This window comes from Didymosphaeria variabile (assembly GCF_027946475.1).
Source record: "Didymosphaeria variabile strain IMI 356815 chromosome Unknown scaffold_1, whole genome shotgun sequence".
Taxonomy (NCBI): Eukaryota; Fungi; Ascomycota; class Dothideomycetes; order Pleosporales; family Didymosphaeriaceae; genus Didymosphaeria; species Didymosphaeria variabile.
In genome coordinates, this window is record NW_026611620.1 from 1,598,947 (window position 1) to 1,620,116 (window position 21,170).

Consider the following 21,170-nt stretch of genomic DNA (forward strand, 5'->3'; position numbering starts at 1 on the left):
CTGATGTTCGGATTGACTGAAGCAAAAATGTGTCAGAAGGGGTCACAGCATATTGAAAAAGGGCAAGCTATAGAATGAGAGCCCAGCAAGACAGTGTTCACACCGCTATCTGTTTAGAATAGCTTGGTGTGTGTCTTGTAAGGAGATTCCTGCTTTGGGCCCGGGTCATCACTCACCAATGCTGAGAAGATAGACGAGCAATGGCAACATTACAATCCAGCTGACGTCGCAGCAGTTGTGCATGATAATTGCTCGTTGCAGGACTGGATGGTTGTGGGGAAGCGGATACGCTGCGCCAATCGTGCAAGGACTCTCCTCGTGGAGCCTAATCTTGAAAGTATGGTACGGCATCGTTGCGAGGGACTCGACAGTGGATATCTCGTATGACTGCGCGGCCGATGCTATGACCAAGAAAAGCCGGTACACGAGTGTGCATACGGCGCGGAGAAGACGTTGCTCGGGGTTCGGGCGTGATCTTGCCATCTTGGTGTGAGGTGTTCGTGACAAGGAATCGACGCAGAAGGTATGTGTAGCAGTGAGAGTGGCGTCCAAGCAAAAAGAAGTCGCGCTAATATTGGGTTGCTGGGGAGTGTGTGTGTGCGTTTAGGCTACCTCTGCCGTGCACTTGACCTCAGGACGGCTTCACTGCCTCAAATTTTGGTTTGCTCTCAACTCGGCTTTTCAGCTTCCCTACTCGCTTTGCACACGAGTATCAAGTCTCTCCCTTTCTATCAAGACGCTTTCTCCAACAATGGCAGCCTTTCCCTGCCCGCGTAGCATCTTCAGCATCCTCGAACGCGTCGAAGAAGGTCCCGCGTTGCGGTGGTTGCAGGACGCTTCTCGAACCGCAAATCTCATCGATACTGTATTCTCCGTTGAGAGAGAGGCGACGTACAATCATGTTCTCCGTAGCTTCGAGATCCTCAACGGGGTGCACGTTTTCACCCTTGAACCGGCAAGCGCACCAGCAGGTCGAGAGCCGTTCTGCGATGCCCAGGTAGAGGAAGCGGTCAAGCTACAAGCTCTATACTTCAGCCAGTGTACTCGTGCTGTAAAGCTTAGCACTCCTGTTTTAGCATACTTGCGCAGAGGTAAGTGGATATTTTTCTACGTAAAGAACGTAATTTGACAAGATGTACTAGATTGTTCTTTCCGCGTCCGCGAGTGCAATGTGCACATTAGACCAGAAGTCCACACATACTGCCGCAATCTAAACGTGCTCAATGGCGAACCCTTGCACTCTGTGCTCTTCATATCGCCCTCCTTTACCCCGTCGAGCGCATCCTTGATAGACCCTTTCAGAGACGCCGGCATGATCATCGACCCCTCAGCACACCAAATGGGCTTCCAGGAAACCATATCGTGCGCAGCTGAGTACATTCGTGACAAGTTCAACATATGGGAAGGACACTCCGTTGTACCCCTTGGGTCCCATCTCCGCGAGTTCCAAGTCGACTTCCTCAGGTATCACCGATCGCTCGACGAGTACAACTGCGAGTTCCGTCTCGAGGTCTCCATCCGCGTGATCTGCAATATCCTCTTCCGCCAGCTAGAAGACAAGGGCGGGGCAAGAGCAATTATGGATCTGGAGCAACGAGAGTGGGGACAATTCTTGGAAGGGCTGAGGCTACGGCTGGAGGAAGGATTGCGTAGGCTTCGAGCTCAGCTTGACGGGATAGACTTTTCAACGTTGAGCGAAGAGGATAGGCACGATCAGGAAGAAGAGCTGATGAGTTTGCATAACAAGGAGGGTTATATCCGGATGATGGCGCTGGTTCGCGACACCTTGTCCTGAGTTCGGATAAGCTGCAGAGATTCCTAGCGCTTTTGCTCTCATAGATAGCTCTTGAGTATAGCTTTTTGACATCTTGATATCCCTGAAATAAAATGCACATGCCGGTCGCATAGCAGTTGCTATGTCCGACGAACCATCGAAAGACCTTTGCAGAGCATCTATGTGGTGCTGAATGTGTATAATGGAGAGAAAATCGCGCTAAGCTAGTCTTGGGCTTCGGCGTCAGTCACTGTCTGTCGTGGGTTCACTTGAGGACGACTTTGAGAAGTCTCTCCACTTCCACAGCTACACCACCTGTGCACTCCTCTCTCCTTGTTGCACTCATCCTCAGTACCCACACACATCTGCTCGATACGCTTCGCCGCGCTGCAACGATGCCGTCTTCGCCTTCCGGTCTCAAGCTCACCACGGGGGACCCCGCTCTCTGCGCCCTCGCAGGATGTAATAAGACCGCCGAAGTGCTTTGCAGGAGGTGCATGAGCACGCCAGCTATCGGTACTGCTGTCCCTCTTCTTGCAGAGATCGCCTACTGCAGCGAGGGGCACCTCGAGCAAGATGCGGCTCAGCACGAAGAGATGTGCACTTGCCGACGCTGGCTGAGATATGTTGGCCGGCTCGGAGAGCTTCACTACCTCTTGTTCTCGATCGACTGTAAGGAGAAGTCTTTTCAAGCGCTTCACTACGCCAATTCCTCAAAGGACGGTACTGCGCTCGACATCGTATATGGAGACATGCAGCCTTGGGAACCGTTCTGCAGCTTCGATGTCGACAAGGACGTGGAGCTTTGCGCGTTATACAACAAACACTGTGATTATGCCATGGCCCTTGGTGCCGGATTGATGGCCTACTTGAACATGAGTAAGTTGATCGTGCAGCATATATAGATCTAAACGCTGACGAAGTGGTGGTACAGACAACGAAATGCGCGTCAAAGAGCGCCATAGCCTGGTCGATTCCCGAAAAATCGTACGTATTTGTTACGGGAGCGGCGAAGCGCAGAACAATGAGAACATGCGCCTTTCTGTGTTCTTTCTTGCGCCGCCTTTCTTCGCTCCGCGAGCGGACCCGTTCACTGAAGACGGAATCATCCTCGACCCCTCCGGCATGCAGTTCTACTTCAAGGAGACAATCGACACTGCCTTGGAATATCAATCTAAAAAGGGTCGGCATGCCGAGGACGACCAATCGCGATACCATGAGCCGTTGGGTTGTGCCTTCAAACGACACAGGGATCAGCTTCAGAAGGCATCCGGACCCGTTCTCGACATCCTTCTCAATACAGAAGCGCGGATCCGTGCTTCCTGGAATATCATGTACAATGAGCTACATTTGTTCGGTGGTGCAGAGGGGATCGACAACTCCGATGACGGACAGTGGGAAGAGTTCAAGGAAAGAATCATCAGGCTCTTAATGAATGCGCATCGCGGCATTCGTACTGAAATCGATTTGATCAACACGATTGATGGACTTCAACAAGACAAGATACATGAGATGAAGCGCAAATTGGTGGTTAGGGAGAACGGGGAAGGGTATGAGAGGATGGTGGCGCTCCTGGATGACATCGGCATGTAGAGTGATCGCAGGCATTCCGGAGATATACAGTAAGACTCAGCGTAGGCAATGAAAGTGTTAAATCGATCCAAGTAGCATGAAGAGCTAGCAATTGATGACTTCTCTTTCAGTGTAATGGATGATGACTCAATTTATGAAGCATCTCTTGTCGCTCAACTCAGAATTACAGCTCTCCATTGCACAAGGTGAGCACAAACGCAGCTTTGATCATTTGGGCGACTGCGATACCCTGCTGGAGTACTTGCAAGTAGATAAATAGGGGATGAGCAGCCAAGGAGCTTGCATCCGAACTCTATGAGCTAAGCTAAGTAAACTTGCGAGATACACTGCCTCGAGTCGGCTGTTGATGTGCAACTATAGTCGGAGAAGAGTACAGCATGGTCGTGTAGATGCCTGGAAATGGGTATGCGTGATATATGCCATTGTAGCTCGGATGTAAGCCGTAGATGTAGCGCCATAATTCGCAACAGGATTGCATCATTTGCAGGTCTGGCACTCTGTCATTCGCCTCAGCCTTACAGAGCCGCATGTCGAGTCCGTTGGCTTCAGCACTTCTAGGTGTGTTGTGGTGACCCGCTAATTTGCAATCGTCGTCACGTCCCCGCCTCGCCTACACCACCATCACCACAACATGCTCATTCTGGCCCGCCTCCGAGCTCCAAAAGCGACGCCGCCGCTTCAATCGAGCCATCAGCAGCTGATATGGGGTATGGCACATGCACTGCGTCTCTTTACGTTCGCTCGAGAGCTTGTTGTTTTATCTTTCTCACCGACTCCCATCCCCTACAGCGCTAGCCTTTCCAGCCTATGACTCGAGCTCTCGAGAGCAGAGGCCGCGACACAAACTAAACGTACGTGATTGCTTCGAAGACACGGCGGAGCCTTCTAGATGCTAGGCGTGGGCACGGGAGAGCGGGTTCACTCAAGCAAAGCGCGCTACGTCTCTGGACTCTTCGCCCCTCACCTCGCCCTCACAGCAACGCAGCGAACCTCTGGGGACGAAGTGGGAAGAAGCTGCAGGTATTTCACATCGACAATAGCGGTGGCAACAGGATGTGAGTGACGAACAAACATTTGAGATGTCTGACCAGATCTCACGACGAAGCTGACCCCGGGGCATGTAGATCGAACAGCCCTAGCGTGACTGATCCGCAAAACAAGTATACCAGCGCATATGGAGAACACAATGGGTTACCCCGGTGGTTTGGAAACATCCAATCTGCCTAGGTTTGCTCTTTGTCGGTGCTGCGACGACGACACCTTGTTTGCGACCACTCTACGCACCGCCAACGCCGGGTAGATTGAGCGCCGCTCTGAGCATCTAGAGGACGAAAACCAAGCTGCTGGAATCAGTGGGTTTCGCCCTCCTGAAAGAGGAGTGCAGCTGCCTCCAAGTTCGCGATCTTCCGAAACGCATCCGAAATGGCGTTGCACTTGCGAGCCTGCAACGACAGGAAGTAGTGACGCTCCACACTGTAGGTACACCCTTGCGAGTTTAGAAAAAGCTCTGGTATTCTTTAGCTGACGATAGCGACAGTTCGATATCGCCAGCAAGCCGAGGCTGTCACCGCGATCATCTCCTACCCCGCGAGAGCACATCACAAACACGAGCACAGCCTAGCTGAGACGGTGCAGTGATCTCAGTGACCACAGCATGCGCAGGCGACCACTCCGCTGCTACAGTCTTGAAAGCGCATCGTAATATGGTGGGAGAGCATGACTCCCAAGAGCCGAGGTAGAGGGAGCGGTCGACAGGATAAGGTGACGGACCAGAATCGAAAGTTTCTGAAAGCCCAAGAGACGCAATCGAAGCCTCGGCATATTTCAGAAGATAGGAAGCGCAATGAGTGGAGGTGGACGACATCCCACCAGAAATGAGCATCGAAGGCAGAAGATACCCCGAAGGATACCATTGTAGGTCGACAGTCGTTGACACCATTCAGTCAGAGGTAAGCATGCGATTGTCTAGATGCTCGCGGCGTTCAATGCTTCGCTGACTCAGTCACCAGTAAGATGGGACGTGTACTTCCTTCACACGGTTTTCCACATTGCACTCGAATGTGTCCGCCAGCTGAACGATCGAGCCGCAGCATCGGTAAGTTGGAAAAAAGTCGTGGTGTTAAGATACCGAGGACGATGGGCTTTGCGTTTGTTGGGGCACGAGATGTGTAGTCGAAGGCTTCTCGAACCCTCACATTGATCCTGACGCAGATCGTAGTCATCGTCAAGTCTCTGTTCAACAGTCGAAAACAATGATAGACATAGACGGGATATAGTCCCCTTACTCGGTCTCGTAGATCTTGACCAGCCTCTCCCAGCGCCACCCGATCGATCGACCGACCGATGGAGCGTTCAAAGAGCCAACCGTGGCCACGCCTCCCGAATCCAGCGAGCCTCTTGCTCAGGGCATGCCCGTCAACGGCGAGAAGATCAGTGCTGCAGATACGAGGGTGAAGGCTCGACAGTTGTTAGATGAGGATCATGAGGCGTTTCGACGACCCTTATCTCGGTCACGGGAAGGAGCAAGAAGACGAGCCGTACATCGATCGAACATCTACGTAGACAGACCGACAGACAGTGCCACGTCTGAAAGGCCAACTTCGACAGGTTGGGCGGTAGACGACCGCAAAGTCAAAAGACTTGGGACCGAACATACACACAAATGAAGAAGGCGAGGACCGTTGAGATCCGAACGTCGGGAAGGCTAGGACTGGGAGGAAGACCCCCTAGCTCACACTTGTGACCGCGCGGACACAGGCGGATTCCATGATTACTTCTGACATATGGGGAAAGAGTGCTCCCGTATAGCTCCAGGTTGGTGCTAACATACCCATGACGATATAGATTAATCCACGTGGCAGGTCCAGTTATACTACGAAGCCGAACGCGTACCGACCGGAACAAGACGACGTTGAATCGGGCGGGTAGGACGACCGCAACCTCGGATGACTTGGATTAGGTAATAACATACCAAGGATGGAGGCTCGTTCATACCGTAAAAGAGAACCCAATAGGCAGAAGCGGAATAATCGTGAGGAGGACAGGAGGACGGGATTACGAGGGACGCCGAGCTACGACGCCGAACGTGCGCAACGGCCAATACCGTACCGGAACCAGTCAAACGTACTGCCCTTCCGAACGAATCTGCTGTGAGCGAGCCGTCTGCAGACGCACTTTCCTCGTACGTACGATCCTTCAAACGGCGATCTACGGTCTGATAATTCATCGAAGAGGCATGGAAAAACCTCTCTGGTCGGGAAGGACGGATAGAAAAGGAAGAATCCGACCGGACATGATGAAAAATGGCGATACACCAGAGGAACGGACATGCATATCGTTCCTTTCGGCAGGGAGAATAGCGGCAGAGAGTCGCGGCAACGTTTAGGTCAGTCTTCCCTTTCTCGTCGACATGTTTTGCTTCTTTCTTGATGATGACCTTTTTCGGTGGCGAAAGCCGCCTGTGTGTTCCGATGTAGTTCATGTTGGAAACTTCGCAGTCTGATCTTTTGAGAAACTCTGAAAACTTTGTTTGTCGTCGCTTGAGACCAGATCCTAATAATTTTCAGGAACGAATCATTTCTCCGAAACCACAAAGAGACGCATTTGGTCCACTTGCATCCTGGAAGTCAGGGTACACCGGTTGCACATCCAAATGCATGGTTGAACGAGTACTGTCGTGGCAGAGCTTTGCAAAGGCTTCCCTGGATCATCAACGACCTGGCTGCACGGCGGAATAACGGTCAGTGCCCCCTGCGATCTTGACTACTGTTCTTTCCCTTGATGAAACGAAAATGGTCCGAATTTCTCATGATGACAACGTCGTTCTTCTGATGATGTAAAGATGATTCATTTTCCTTTCGCTGTTTCTGTCCAAGTCCGTGCTGATGTTTCCAAGAACAATTAGTTCCTCCGAAGGTGGGCTTTAGAGGCAAGCCGGCCAAGTTCCAAACTATGGTGTCTTTTTGGGCACAAGGTTCGCCCCGCATTCGAAGGAGCTACCCTCCATCAGCGACTGAATGAGATGTTCAGGAGGGCAACGGCGTTGGGCTTCTACGAAGAACAGCCTTCGCCTATCGGCTCATCAAGACTCAATTTCCGCGAGCGGCCATACAACTTGAAGACCATTTGATAGGCCCGTCGGCGACATGTTCTTCTATGACAGGCCTTCGAGCAGCGAAGGCTTGAGGTAATCCGAAAACACGTTGATTCGAAGATGCATTAGGTCGTATGCTACACGGAATGGGTCCACAACCTTAGCAGGACATTGCAAAGACTCTAACGGTCGGTGGTCAAGCTCGCATGTTTCAATGTGTTGCTGAAGCGAATATGCAGCCAACCGTCGCCATGCAGTGGACTCGGGAATTGTATGTGCCGATCTGTGACACTGATGGAGAGCCGGCTCAAAGCCAGCCAGGAAAGACCTACAATGTTCCAAGTTAGCATATTGCATCCACGTTGTTGCAAATCAGAGCAAAAGAACATGGGCTACCATCCCGCGTTGCACATCCTAGCCAACACAATTCTTTTTCCATCCTTATCCACACCAACTCTCTCACCCCAACCTCAAGGAAGTTGAAGAGGTTTAAGGCGAGTCGCACGAACAGCACAACAACACCGGAAACCTAATACCAAGCAACGCTTGAGAAGCTCCTCGATCAGCAGCCAGTACCTTAGGACGAGTCACTGCGCGTCGGCAGGACAGACACCCAACACCAGACAACTTGTCTGAACTTGACAGCGTGGCATACGTCTCTCGGAACATGACTCCACCAACAACACTTCCTCCCTAACGCTACGTCTAAATCATACCTCTCAAAGCCAGATCCCAAGCTCAAGGGTGTGACACCGCCACCGCACATCAGAGGGCCCGCATAAGAGTCTTTCGTGAACGTCAGGGGAGGATCTGTTCGTGAAGTGTCATGCGGGGCGTGTTGCACAGGAGAAGTGGATAGCCAGGAGCTCGCGGATAGGTCGGGGGGTAGGTTTCGCGTGCTTAGGGAGATGTGGTGTTGGGCCTTGTGGGCAGGATGAGAGAGGATGGGAGGGAAGAAAGATTTGATTTGAAGATTCGGACAAACGTTGTGGAGATGTTGGCGGAGTTCTCGATACCAACAGGCGGTATGGACGAGCGCGAAGACAACGAGGGAGAGGAGAAGTACCTTCATCAGGTAAGACGTGTTAACACTGACAAGAGCCAGATACACTCTCGCTTGTTATGTCGCTTTGATCGGTCTTTGGACTCTGTGTTCTCAGACGCATCGGCAGGCTGTGGCAGGGGTCAGCGGCTTTAACTTCTGGAAGACACGTAGATGTCAGTATCCACTCGCCACCTGGACGTAGCTGATAAGAAACCTTGACAGAGTCGACAACGCGGTTGCCAATCTGAGTCAGCAACTCAACTCATGCCTGGTTGGCTGCCGCCACGAAACAATACTAGCCGAGAGCCGTGGAATTAGACTTCTCTGCATGGGCTGAGGACGACTACAGCGTACGAGCGTCATCTCACGAAGAGAGGGCTAAGCAAGAGGAGTTAAGACAAGACATGACCCTTCCAGAGACATTGTCAAAGTATGACGATGCCGCAAGAAACGAAAGACGATAATAGAACACTTACTTTGACAGCAGGAAAGATCTAGACGTATTGTGATACTCTGCCTTTCTTCGCGACCAGGATCAATCCGGAAAGTTTTTTTGTCAGTGACCGTCTGGTTCTGTAATACCGTGAATTCCAACTTCTTCGAAAAATCTAAAATCTCTCGAAGAGGCTCCTTTGCTGGATTCACGACCTATCCGATGAGGGAAAATTCGGATCATCAGGAAGGTGACGGACTTAAAGCCACGCTTTTCTTGCGTTACTTGTAAGGTCGCATTCATTGCTGCAGCATTGGTCGTAAGTAATCTTGCAGAAATTACTTGCATCAGCTAATGAGGTTCGATGACGAGCTGTAGGAGTATATTTTGCGAGCCGGGAAGATTCAACCTTCTTCAAGAACGCGATGCTTCTGATACAGTAGCGTGTATATTTACAGGCGAAAGTTGTATGCCTTCACAACCCGTTGGACGCTTGAAGAAGGAACGTGTGGCTTGGATGCCTCAAGTACGCTTCACGTGAAGGGGGTGCGTCGAATCTCCTTCAACATCTTCAAGATTCTTCCCGCGGCTGTAGTCGTCGTGAGCAATCTCTTCGAGCGATAAGCCTCTTGTCTCCTTGAGAAATACGAAAGTGCCGATGGCGATGCATGCATCTGCGAGGCCCCAGAAGAGGAAGGTACCCCATCCCATGTCGTCGATCATATAGGGTGTGACTAGCGAGAAAATGAAGTTGAAGAGCCATTGAGAAGATACTCCAACTGCGACTCCAGGTTCTCGAATCCGTGTCGGAAAGATCTCAGAGATGTACGGCCATGGGAGAGGACCCCAGCTGAAGTTATATGCGATAACAAAGAGGTATATCAAGGCAACTGTTGCAATACCGCTAGGGGTTGTGTTTCCGTTAGAGGGAGCGGGGATGTTCTTCACTACGGCGGCACAGCTGATCTGGCATGCGGCCATGAAGACCGCGCCCCATATGAGGACCTGTCGGCGACCGACCCGTTCTGAGAGGAGGAAGACGAAAACCGAACATGCCACAACCTTAACGGCACCGAAGATGGCTGTCAGGAGGAGGTTCTTATCGCCAGCTCCTACGAGCAGCTTGAAGTACTGCGGACCAAAGTATGCAAAGGCGGTGGCCCCGGTGGCCTGCTGCGCAGCGAAAACGGCGAAGGCGGTGAAGATACGCTTGAAGTTTGGCCATTCGAGGAGTTCTGGAACGAAATATCAGCTTCTGTACATGCTCAAGATGAGTGGCGCCGCGGCTGTACCTTTGGCCTGGAAGCCTTCTGTCTCACGTGCCTCCATTTCGACGCCGGTGCGGATCTCCTTCATTTCGTCTGCCACCTCTTGGGAGTCGCTTGCGCGTACCCATCTCAAGCTTTCCCAAGCCTCCTCGTGCCTTCCCTTCTGTGTTAGCCACCTCGTCGACTCTTTAAGGGTGAGCATGCCAAGACCGAGGAGGGCAGCGGGAACGATTTGCAGGCCGACGGGGATTTGCCATTGCATTGACTTGTGGCTGGAGATGCCCTTGAGAACACCATAGTCGACCCAGTACGAGACGAATATGCCCTTGAATGCGTGTTAGCTGTCTTGTGCTGCGGGGTTGGTGGACTGGTGCTGGCCTGGCATGTGCGGGGACACCGACGGGGACGGCGCGACTCACTATGGTGTAATTGAGCTGGAAAAAGCTTCCTATCTGCCCGCGCAGGTGCTTGGGGGGTCATCTCAGAGCTGTACATGGGGACAACAACCGTCGCTGCACCCAGGCCTATGCCCGCAATGATGCGTCCGGCGTAGAACGCGCCCATGGCATGGGTATCGATGGTCTGAATGACGGCACCGACCACGAAGATGGCCGACGCCAGCGCGAGCGTCTTGCGACGGCCATAGCGGTTTGTGATGGGCCAGGCGACAAAGCAGGCGAGGAAGGCTCCCAGTTGCTGCAGGCCGACTGCGAGGCTGTTGACGCGAGTCTGATGAGCCGTGTCGTAGCGGAAGGAGGAGACGAAGGACTGCAGTGTCAGCACGCCGCCTACACGACGCTGTTAGCCGCGCGGAGGACGTTTTTCGCAAGGGCAGCGTACCGACACTAGGCGGCCGTGGGTCAGCAAGTGCACGCCATGGTGGTTGTGAGGGGAGGGCCGTGGTCGTTGGTGTGGTGTGGGGCGGGTTGGAAAGAGCGACCGCGAAATTTCCCCAGGACGCGCTCTGTCTGGTCGCTCTCCAAACGCTCACCCCACCCACCATCAACTCAAGGGCAACACTCACATTCCCGAGTCGTAGCCAAAGAGGAACCCACCGATGCAGACTACCGTCCCAAGCCAGTATGCTCGGATGTTACCCAGCGTCGAGGGTCGCATGCTGTGGGTTTACGCGCAGGGGTGAAAGGAAAGCCTGAGGAGCTGTCCAGGGCAGCGATGCTGTTTCTTAAAGCGCCGCACAACCTTCACGCTCATCCTCGGGCGCTGTGGGAGCGCATCACGCAATGCTCGCCCTGCATGCCGTCAACGTTGGGTTATGACGGTTCCGTAGAGCTGTCGAGCGTACCCTAGCAAAATGCGGGGGGGGATCTGCAGGGCACCGTCTCCACAGTGGTAGCGCTAGCATGGATGTCGAATACGAACGTCACTCAAATGCGGCTATCGGGTGGAGAGGCCTATGGTTGGCCAGACGAGATCCCGAATCGCATTGCTGCAAGAGCGGAGGAGGACTAGGGCAAAGACTTCTGAGCGTGTCCAATACGAATGCTTTTGGTATCATTTGGCTTGGACGAGGAACAAGGCTTCAGTGACGCCGAATCTCACCTGAGTGCGGCAACATCTTAACGGTTTTCTCCGCGTCTCGCGAGTAAAGCATAGTTATCACCAGAAGCAGAGCTGCGGTACGTGGAGATCACGAGAGGAGGGGCCTCAGAGAACGGCAGTCGGCGACAGAGCCCCCTGATTTGACAGCGAGACTTCACCTCCGTGGCGGATAACAGCGCACGCTGTATTTAGACCCTTTCAGTACCAATTTCGAAGAACAATTTCAGATTCGTCTTTGGAATTCTAGCATTACCCAATCCAACATGGCAGTGAAGAAGCGCCCCAACTTCCTAGTTATTCTAGCAGATGACCTGGGTTTTAGCGACATCGGCTGCTTCGGCGGGGAAATCGAAACTCCACATCTCGACAAGGTACACGGTTTCCAAAATCCCATCTCACTCCCAAAATAGTTTCCGGACTATGAGACATGTTGATTGGAAACGCTAAACTACTATCGACATTCCAGTCGCTAACCTACGCAGCTCGCAAAACAAGGCATCCGCTTCACGGATTTCCACGCCGCGGCAGCATGTTCACCGTCTCGAGCTATGCTCATGACCGGGACAGACCATCATATAGCAGGCTTGGGGAATCTCATCGAATGGACGAACATCTCAGGCCAAAATGACCCGAGTGGGAAGATGTCGACTGCTCCGCAGAGAGGCATGCCGGGATACGAGGGGTATTTGAATGAACGCGTCGTTGCTGGTATGTCCAACATGAGTAATCTCTTTAATTTTGAGGACTGCTCCCTTAGTGCATCGGCCAATCTCAATGGCTACCGCTGCAATCACTAGGAACGAGCGATTTCAGATCTTGAGCCCAAAGCTAATGTCACGTGTAGTGAGCGAGGTTCTTCAAGACGCCGGCTATGCAACCCTCATGTCGGGCAAATGGCACTTAGGGCTAACACCAGATCGGTCGCCGAAGGTAAGAGGGTTCGATAAATCTTTCGCGCATCTACCTGCCTGTAAGTCTGCACTTTGTTTTTCTACGACTTTCACCTCGTACTACAGATACCAGTACAATGCTTTCACTGGAGCGTTGATCAATTGGCAAGCGCACTTACCCCTCTTCTTATACCTGTGTTTTCGATTTCCTGCACTTGGAAGCCCATGGATCAGCACGTGATTTCCTATTCACTAACAACCTCTAGGCAGCAACCATTACGCCTACGAGCCCCAACTTGATAAAGCCGCCGGCGATAAGATACCAGACTTCATGACGATGTCTTTCATCGCGCTACACTCCGAAAACGGCGAGTACGTGCGCAAATTACCCAACAACTGGTATTCGAGCAATGGATACGGCGACAAGCTCATCCATTATTTGAAAGAGTGGCGTTCAGAAAACCCGAAGGATGAGAAGCCTTTTTTCGCGTATCTGCCTTTCACAGCACCGCACTGGCCTCTCCAGGCGCCGAAGGAGTTCATCGATAAGTACCGCGGCGTGTATGATGAAGGTCCGGATGTTCTACGCGAAAAGCGGTTGCAGCGTTTGAAAGATCTGGGAATGATTCCCCAAGATGTGACTCCGCATCCAGTTGTCGCAGATGAAGTCAAGCCATGGTCCGAGATGTCAGATTTTGAACGCAAGATGTCGAGTCGAGCGATGGAGTGCTTTTCCGGTATGGTGTCATGCATTGATTACAATGTTGGTCGAGTGCTTGAGCATCTAGAGGAAATTGGCGAGCTAGACAACACTTTCGTGTGCTTTATGAGCGATAACGGGGCAGAGGGTGCGGCTTATGAAAGCTATCCAATCGTGCAGGGCCAAATGATGGGACATTTGCAGAAGTACTACGATAACAGCTACGAAAATCTGGGCAATGGGAACAGCTTCATCTGGTATGGGCCACGGTGGGCGCAAGCAGCCACAGCGCCGAGTAGACTGTAAGCCCTCCTCCTGTCCACACCTCTGCCAACCTACTAAACCTTACAAAGCTACAAAGCCTATACCACCGAAGGCGGCGTCCGCGTTCCTTTCCTCGCCAAATTCCCCAAAGATACCCTCGATCCCACCCGCGCAAACAGCATAACCGACACATTCACCACCATCATGGACATCATGCCGACAATCCTCGACATGGCTGGCGCCACGCACCCCGCCCCCTCCTACCGCGGCCGAGAAATCGTGCACATGCGCGGAAAATCCATGCTGCCCTTCATCAGAGGCACCACCTCTTCCGTTCACGAAAAAGACTTCATCCAAGGTTGGGAGACCTGCGGCCGCGCCGCCGTGCGCAAGGGCGATTTCAAGATCGTGTTCATCCCTAAACCAAAAGGAACAGAAAAATGGCAGCTCTACAACCTTAAGTCTGATCCAGGAGAAGTTCATGATCTCGCGGAAAAAGAGGAGTACAAAGCGGTGTTTGAGGAGCTGATGGGGTTGTGGGAGCAGTATGTGCTGGAGACGGGGGTGGTGCCGTTGGCACCGGAGCTGGGGAAATGGTTGGCGGCCATGGATGAGCAAATGGTAGAGGATGCGTGGATTGAGTATGAATACTGGAAGGAGGGTGCGCGGGAGGAGCCAGAGAAATTTACGAAGAACCCGTGGCGGTATCAGCCTAAGACAGGGGAGATAAAGGTGTCGCAGATTTGAATATATGTAGGGGAGGCCAACAAGAGCAGGGTCTTACAAGGTCAACTTGATGCCCCTTGTCATCCTCCGCAACTTTCTATCACTCGCCTGCGTAACGTTATGCTTCCAAAGCTGAATCGTTTCCAGGTGACTGGGATACCCGGAATATCGTTCTGCAATTTGTATATTCTCCACCACAGGATTTCGCACCGTGGTCGGGCTCTCGGGAGCCATGCACTTGCTCTTGTACTCCTCCCACGTGAAGAAGTAATCGTCATACCCGAATTGCCATCCTGAGAGATCCAAGACGTATCGCGAGTTGTCTAAGGCAGTGATGCGGATGCAGTCATGCTCGTGCAGGATCTCTTCTTTGGCCCGTACGACCTGCTTTCGGATGAGCACGAGGCGTGGACGTGGATTCACGGTGATCCATTCGACAATTTGCACGCAGGAGAGGGCTGTTCAGGTGGTTGAGTCAGAATTAGTTTGGCTTCACAAGGTTTGTTTCCTTTGAAGGTACTTGCCTAGAAGACGCTGGCTGATCTTGTCGAAAGTGACATATACGCTGTCCAAGCAAGTGTTGTCCGTTATCAAAGCTCGTCCTAGCCTCGAAGGATACTTGTGCTGACGGTTGGTCCATCGCGTTTCGTAGAATTCTACGCCTGTTTCGTTTCGGAATAGCCAATGATCGCGGTAGAGAGACGGATTGAGCTGTTTTGCAGTCTGTTGTATGATAACTCTGTCGCAGAAGAGGAGCCACACGCGGGCAAAGTCTTTGGTCTGCTTGCGTATGGTGATAGAGATCGTGGACTCGCGGCGGGACTTGAGCTTCGTGAGAAATTGACCCATGTTGATCTGGGTGGAGTTGAGGTACAGTGACGGGCAGAGTGGGAATAATTTTCCCCGTGAACGTAAATATGTACCAATGGGTATGGAGAGCCCTTACGTTTGTTCACTGTTGGTGTGCGGTCCGAAATGGACTAGCGCCGCTACAGGTTGTTCACTCCAATGGTTGCGGACCTTCCCAATGATTGAAAAGCTCTTCCACAGCTGCGCAATAGCTCTCTCGAACTCACGACCAGTGGCCACTCAACCTGGTCAGCCGAACCTAAATTTACACCGGTGCCCTATCAAGCCCATACTTGTACCTGATCGGGTGCCCCACTTGCACTTCTGCACATCAACTCGTCAACCGACAACCTCAATTCCTATAACTTCAGTAATAACATGCGTAGCAAGCAGTTGCTCAACGAGCTCATTGAGCTCGCACGACAAGAGGCAACCGAGCAGTTCCAAGACGTGTGGCACCTTTCAGCGAACACAGAAGAGCAGGAGCCGGGCGTCCACCTTCAACTCGACTTTCGCGACCATGCCGACCGTGGCGGTCGCTACATAGGAGAGCTACGTAATGCCACAGGCTTGAACAGGAATAATCGCGAAGGCGAGTACAAGTTCTGGGACGAGTCGAACCTGAAGCTGTTCTGGAGGGTTGACGGAATGCCGACGGCCGCACGCGCTCTGCTCTACACTATGCGGAAGAAACATGAGATTTGTGAAACGCCTGACGTATGGATGGGATTTGTGGGCAGCATAGACGAGGGTAAGCAACCATTGTGTGTTATGAGGACATCAGCTAATCATTGTGTAGAACTCGGCCCCGCAAAGCCATGCCGTCTCCGCCTGCAGTCGATTCTTGGTCCGCTGAAGTTCTGGGATAAGCTTTCCGAGAAGTATTCGGGACCTGACGAGCTACTTGAGGGCACCGAGGGAGAATTGTCTGCAAGCTACTGCCAGCCCTTCTGGTCATTCGCAATCGAAGTCATACGCTGCGCACCGCATATGTTGAAGGCTGGGTATAAAACCAAGCGCAACGGCAAGTCAATAAAGCGCTGCTCGTGGGCTCGACTCCTTGTGCTCCTATTCTTGCCCCGAGAGGACCTGATGCAGGAGTTGGTTGGGGCTGGTCTAGCTCCGAAGAACCCGCCAGCTGGGTGGCATCAGCAGGCACGCGAGCAGATGAAGGAAGCGCTCATGCAACAAAACGGTGTTAAATTACGCGCCAGCATCCGCAATGGATGGGACGATCTCTGCCGTGAGCTTGATAAGCTTTACTTCGACAGTGACCTCTACACAGACTTTCCGATACCGCAGCCTCCACTCCGATCTGCTAGCGAGGACGAGCAAGTTTTGGAACGTTTACAGGACGAGAACCGAGATGTAGAGGACACTCAAGGTAAGGAAGCCGAAATCCCGAACGCTAACCAGGTGTCGAGCGCGGAGAGTATCACACCAACGACCCCCCATTACCCTCGTTATCAGCATCGACCTCCAGCAGCAGTGCAGGGAACTAAGAAACGGAACCTTACTACCAGCGAGAGCGAATATCACGATATTGCCAATGAAGAGAAGTCCCGGCAGCGCAAAAAGCAACGTGCTTTGCCCCGGCGACCCACCCGTTGGGACTTCTCGGATGACGATGATGAAGTGTCGCAGTATCATGTTCTGGCTAATTATCAATTGTCTAGGTCCCTAGAGCAGGACTTTCAAGATCATGCGACGAAGGGCATAGGGGAGACCAGCAGCAACCACGATGAGAAGACAGCCTCGCAAAAGGAGTCGCAGACCAAGGAGGCCCCTGTTGCGGAGGACCACAAGTCGAACGAGACACCCAAGGAGAAGGATATAGCTCGACCCAAGGAAACCTGAAGACCCACAATCAAGATACTGTCAGTCCTGTAGCACGGATGAGGAATAACCTGGCTCGAGGCAAGGCGTCCTAAGTCCGTCCCAAAGAGACCTGGCGCCAACTGGGTACTGTAGATTATATCGGGGAGAATGCGAAATTGATCATCCTAATCAGATGAGTCACAATCAAGCGCTGCCCACACTTGCATGCTTCACGCTTTCAATTGCTGTTAACCATAGACGAATGACCTTCTGCGAGTACGTTCGAAAGTGTATGATATACATCCTATAACTGATTGATGCGCGTCATTGCTTCCTTGAAGATGTTTCATGCTGATCCATACGCCGTGACTATTTCGATCTCCGCTCTATGTAACCAAGAGACTTATCAAGCCGTAATCTTCGTTCATGATCCAAGCTTCGTCTTGCCACCCGGACCTCCTGTCTCAAGGTACCACTGACTTGCCTTGCCTCTTGCGTCTGTTATCATCGCTATCCTTTCAAACAGCTTCGACATATTGTAATGGTCTTTCCCTTCCAAGCCTCAGCCACGAAGTGCTGCTACTACCTTCGCTCTCACCTTGGTAACAATACCTTGTCGCAGCTCATCTTGTTTCTCCTCAGGCAAGAGGTAGATATCATTCCAGGTCAAGTTGTATCGAGCCCAGTCAGCCTTGACCTCTTCCAGCGCTTCCTCGACTGCAATCCTCAGCGCTGGATTCCTATTATCCTCCTCCTCAACATGATGTGCCTTAGCAGCCTCGGTGGTGATTTCGGGGAACCGGCCTTCGAGGAGTAGCTTCCAGTAGCCCTTCTTGGTATAGAACCACTCCTCGATGCCGAATTGGTCCCCGGCGACGTCTAGAACAAAGCGTTGACTGTCTTTGCACGTGATGGTGATGAAGTCGTGTGCGAGGAAAGACAGAGGGCTCTTGCGCTGGTTTCCATCCTGATCAACGTCGAAGAGGATGAGCTTGGGATCGATGTACTGGCGGGACCAGGAAGCTTTGTCGAAGTCCGGGTCATCTGTGACTTGTTAGTGGTGAGTAAGAATTATATCAAGATTGACTGACCATCTAGTATCTTGCGAACCTGCGGGAGAAAACAGTAAACTGCCTTTGAGCAGTTCGAGGTAAAGAACGCTGCCAAGCGAAGGTCTTCGTCGAGGTCTTCGTTCCAGGTCTTCTCGTCGCTTGACTTCTTCTTCTTGTGCAGGATGCCGTGGAAGGCAGTGTTATTCTTGGTCTCCCAGTAAAGATCGTCCAACTTCAAATCATCCATATCGTGGAGCGTGATGCCAAAGATGACCTTTTCGGAGACTACCTGTAACCCTTCGACATACCCAATGGCAGCATCTCGGAAGGGTGCGAGCTTCGCCTTGAATTTTTCGTACCGAGAGATGGGGATAGAGGGTGGGGATGCAGATGAGAAGGATGTAGGGGAAGGAGAGTCAGACATGATACTTCCTTACCTGTTCTTCTTGAATTTGTCGGGTAGTTGCTGGTATGTCTGCCTTGAGGGTTGATTTTCGAAGACGCAGGTGTTGGGGGTCGTCTTGGATGTGTTGTGCTTGTTCTCAGGCTCTATATTGGCTTTTCACAGAGCCTCGAGTACGTCGAGACATCCTCTGGTTTATATACATAAAGAAGTATCGCAGGTGTACTGAGGGTGAATGCATTGTGCTCTGCTCTTTGTCCTTTGTTCACACGTCCCCTGGGACATGGTGACCATGACGGTTGATTCAGCTTTTCTCGATTATTGGAAAATACCATTTCACCGTAGGTACGCTTGGTTGAATTTAATGTAGTATATATGACGAATTCATGGGACATGTAGAGTTATCAGTAAGAGTCCGCCGTGGACATGGTACTCGGCGGATTTAAGAACGCGCCACCAGCAGCTTGACAATGCTTTGGTGGGCGAACGTGGCGTGTATAAAGAAAACCGACAAAGGATTGCCTGACCGCTATTACAAACTCAACCCTGAAGGTTTCTCACGTGAAGGGCTCGATGATGTGGATTCAGCTGTTTCATACAACAGCGGTCTTATAGACCACGACGATACAATTGCTAACGATTGCGTGCATTTGTCACTTTGAATGCTAACAAACATGAAAGGTACAAATTGCGGCCATGTGAGCAGGTCCCGTGGCCGTCTTCTGCGTTCATCGAAGAGTCAACTTACCCACGGATTTTCGAAGTCAACCATCATGGTGGCTTCGTCATCACCATTCGGTCTCTCCAAGGGTGCGCTAGAGCGGCGCATCAACAATCAAATTCCACGGAAACGCCACACTCCATATTCTGTCACTAAGAACTACACTCGCATCCCACCAAAGCAAGTTGCCCACCCCAAGCCCAAGCCGACACCTGTGAAGTCGAGCGCAAAGATAGACATATCTCGTGTACCACAGAATAGACCCGAGAGGAGAGGTACGGATCGCACGCACATCACCGGGACGAGCAGCCATGGAATCAACCAATGGTCCGCTCGTCGCATCCTCGCATCGCGCACGCACCCTTTCAACCCTTCGAAGACTCAATACAAAGTGCAGTGGGACACCACATGGGAGGATGCGAGAGAAATCACTGGTCTAGCAGCTACAGAATGGAAAGAAGCGGCGCATGGCGGTAGCACGTTTCGGTTCAGGGCACAAGATGGGGGTGAGTGGACAGTGCTAAAAGACGCGACTTCTCTAGAGAATGACAGCGAAGAATCTCAGTGGGAGATGTGGAGGGCGATCCGACGCAACGCTGTGAAAGAGCTGGAGAAAGACTGTTTCGCTGCACTGAAAGATAAGGAGTTTGTGTTTGCTAGCGAAGCGGAGGAGCTGGCAGTGAGACAAATCTTGAAAGAAAGATGGCCGGAAGATGATATCTCGGCAAGGAATGTCCTTCGGGCTGCTCGAACTCAACTGAGCAATGATCCGGAGTTGCTTGAAACAGAAATTTCATTCGGCGACGTCAAGATCCGCTTCGTAGTCCAGCTCGATCCGTCGATGGATACAGGAGATGACAAAGAAGGGTTGCATCAAGAGCAACGTACGGCATTCACCGTAGTAGAGATCGTCCGAGCCATGATACCCAAATTACTAGATGGTCTCGATGATGATGCATTTAGCAAGGGCAATGCACACCAAAGTTGGTCTCGGTGGTGTGCGGTGCTCAAGTCACTCATACGGAAAGCTCCATTCATGTTCAAGAGCGGCACATGGCTGCAGCTGTTTGCTTTTTTAGTGCTCGGGAGTGAAGACTTTCGAGGAGAGCTTGCATCGGTGGGCATCAAGGTGCAGGACGACTGGTGCCAACGAGCCCGCGAGTACGACATGCATATGTATTACGATCAGATAGTCGATGACCGCTCGACACACGAGATACAGGAGACCTTCCTTAATCTACGAGATTTCTTCCGGGACATAGGAACGGATAAGGAGCTGGCGCTAGAGTCTGGACTAGATGGGAATTCGACGACATCTGGATCCATGGTTTGCGGAGACCTAAAGCATGAAAGCATGGCATTCAATCAGCAGTCTTCAGCACCAGGATAGCTTGCGCTACAGGACCATTGAGCGCAGCAGAAACATAAACAGCGCTAATCAGAGATGTATAAATGGGTATCAATAGATCGCAGTAGAGCATGTCACCCGGTGTACCAGATATTGAAGAGTGTGTACAGTAGACGTGTTACTAATTATTGATTAAACAAAGAAGTTATTAATACTATTCTCGCGTTCGACATATCCACTCTATTCCACAGGAAGATAGCTGTTAGCTGACACTGTACGTAGCGGCCTTTCGAGACATGTGGAGCTTAGAAACTGCAACATCATCCTTCAATTCGAGAAGCATAGCAGTGAATAGACCAAAAAGCCAAACGCTATCTTTTCCCAACGATGGATCGAACTACAAACAGAAAAAAAAGATCTTCGAATCCATGAGGAAACGACTTCCGTATTCTGGCGGCGGGACCGCTGTGCCATCTGTTCTCATGATACGTTAGCACAGTTCTTTTGATGATAATACTGCTACCTTGGAAGACTATATACAACAAAAAGAAAGGGTGGTGGTGATAGAGAGGGCTTTGTTTGGTGGGGTGAGTGGTTGGCGGGCCACTGTGGGCTACGTCACCCTGGAAGTGA

General features: G+C 51.8%; 8 protein-coding genes across 8 annotated transcripts; 5 read left to right on the forward strand and 3 right to left on the reverse strand.

The window, feature by feature from the left end:
- Window positions 1-751: 751 nt before the first annotated feature.
- N0V89_000508 (uncharacterized protein) lies at window positions 752-1,795 on the forward strand (the record flags this gene model as incomplete). The annotated part of the gene is made up of 2 exons (XM_056209329.1): window positions 752-1,091; window positions 1,188-1,795. The coding sequence occupies 2 exons, from the start codon at window positions 752-754 to the stop codon at window positions 1,793-1,795; spliced, it is 948 nt and encodes a 315-aa protein (XP_056076151.1).
- Window positions 1,796-2,169: 374 nt separating this feature from the next.
- On the forward strand, window positions 2,170-3,367 carry N0V89_000509 (uncharacterized protein; the record flags this gene model as incomplete). Its single annotated transcript, XM_056209330.1, has 2 exons — window positions 2,170-2,653; window positions 2,709-3,367. 2 exons carry the CDS (start codon window positions 2,170-2,172, stop codon window positions 3,365-3,367), a joined length of 1,143 nt encoding a protein of 380 aa, XP_056076152.1.
- A 6,093-nt stretch (window positions 3,368-9,460) lies between these two features.
- On the reverse strand, window positions 9,461-11,084 carry N0V89_000510 (uncharacterized protein; the record flags this gene model as incomplete). Its single annotated transcript, XM_056209331.1, has 4 exons — window positions 9,461-10,173; window positions 10,231-10,531; window positions 10,714-10,921; window positions 11,080-11,084. 4 exons carry the CDS (start codon window positions 11,082-11,084, stop codon window positions 9,461-9,463), a joined length of 1,227 nt encoding a protein of 408 aa, XP_056076153.1.
- Window positions 11,085-12,029: 945 nt separating this feature from the next.
- Window positions 12,030-14,367, forward strand: N0V89_000511 (uncharacterized protein; the record flags this gene model as incomplete). The annotated part of the gene is made up of 5 exons (XM_056209332.1): window positions 12,030-12,137; window positions 12,249-12,474; window positions 12,611-12,736; window positions 12,923-13,658; window positions 13,710-14,367. The coding sequence occupies 5 exons, from the start codon at window positions 12,030-12,032 to the stop codon at window positions 14,365-14,367; spliced, it is 1,854 nt and encodes a 617-aa protein (XP_056076154.1).
- A 33-nt stretch (window positions 14,368-14,400) lies between these two features.
- N0V89_000512 (uncharacterized protein) lies at window positions 14,401-15,195 on the reverse strand (the record flags this gene model as incomplete). Its single annotated transcript, XM_056209333.1, has 2 exons — window positions 14,401-14,804; window positions 14,880-15,195. 2 exons carry the CDS (start codon window positions 15,193-15,195, stop codon window positions 14,401-14,403), a joined length of 720 nt encoding a protein of 239 aa, XP_056076155.1.
- A 378-nt stretch (window positions 15,196-15,573) lies between these two features.
- N0V89_000513 (uncharacterized protein) lies at window positions 15,574-17,052 on the forward strand (the record flags this gene model as incomplete). The annotated part of the gene is made up of 2 exons (XM_056209334.1): window positions 15,574-15,946; window positions 15,995-17,052. 2 exons carry the CDS (start codon window positions 15,574-15,576, stop codon window positions 17,050-17,052), a joined length of 1,431 nt encoding a protein of 476 aa, XP_056076156.1.
- Window positions 17,053-17,575: 523 nt separating this feature from the next.
- On the reverse strand, window positions 17,576-18,489 carry N0V89_000514 (uncharacterized protein; the record flags this gene model as incomplete). Its single annotated transcript, XM_056209335.1, has 2 exons — window positions 17,576-18,057; window positions 18,105-18,489. The coding sequence occupies 2 exons, from the start codon at window positions 18,487-18,489 to the stop codon at window positions 17,576-17,578; spliced, it is 867 nt and encodes a 288-aa protein (XP_056076157.1).
- Window positions 18,490-19,241: 752 nt separating this feature from the next.
- On the forward strand, window positions 19,242-20,579 carry N0V89_000515 (uncharacterized protein; the record flags this gene model as incomplete). Its single annotated transcript, XM_056209336.1, has 1 exon — window positions 19,242-20,579. One exon carries the CDS (start codon window positions 19,242-19,244, stop codon window positions 20,577-20,579), a length of 1,338 nt encoding a protein of 445 aa, XP_056076158.1.
- Between the last annotated feature and the right edge of the window lie 591 nt (window positions 20,580-21,170).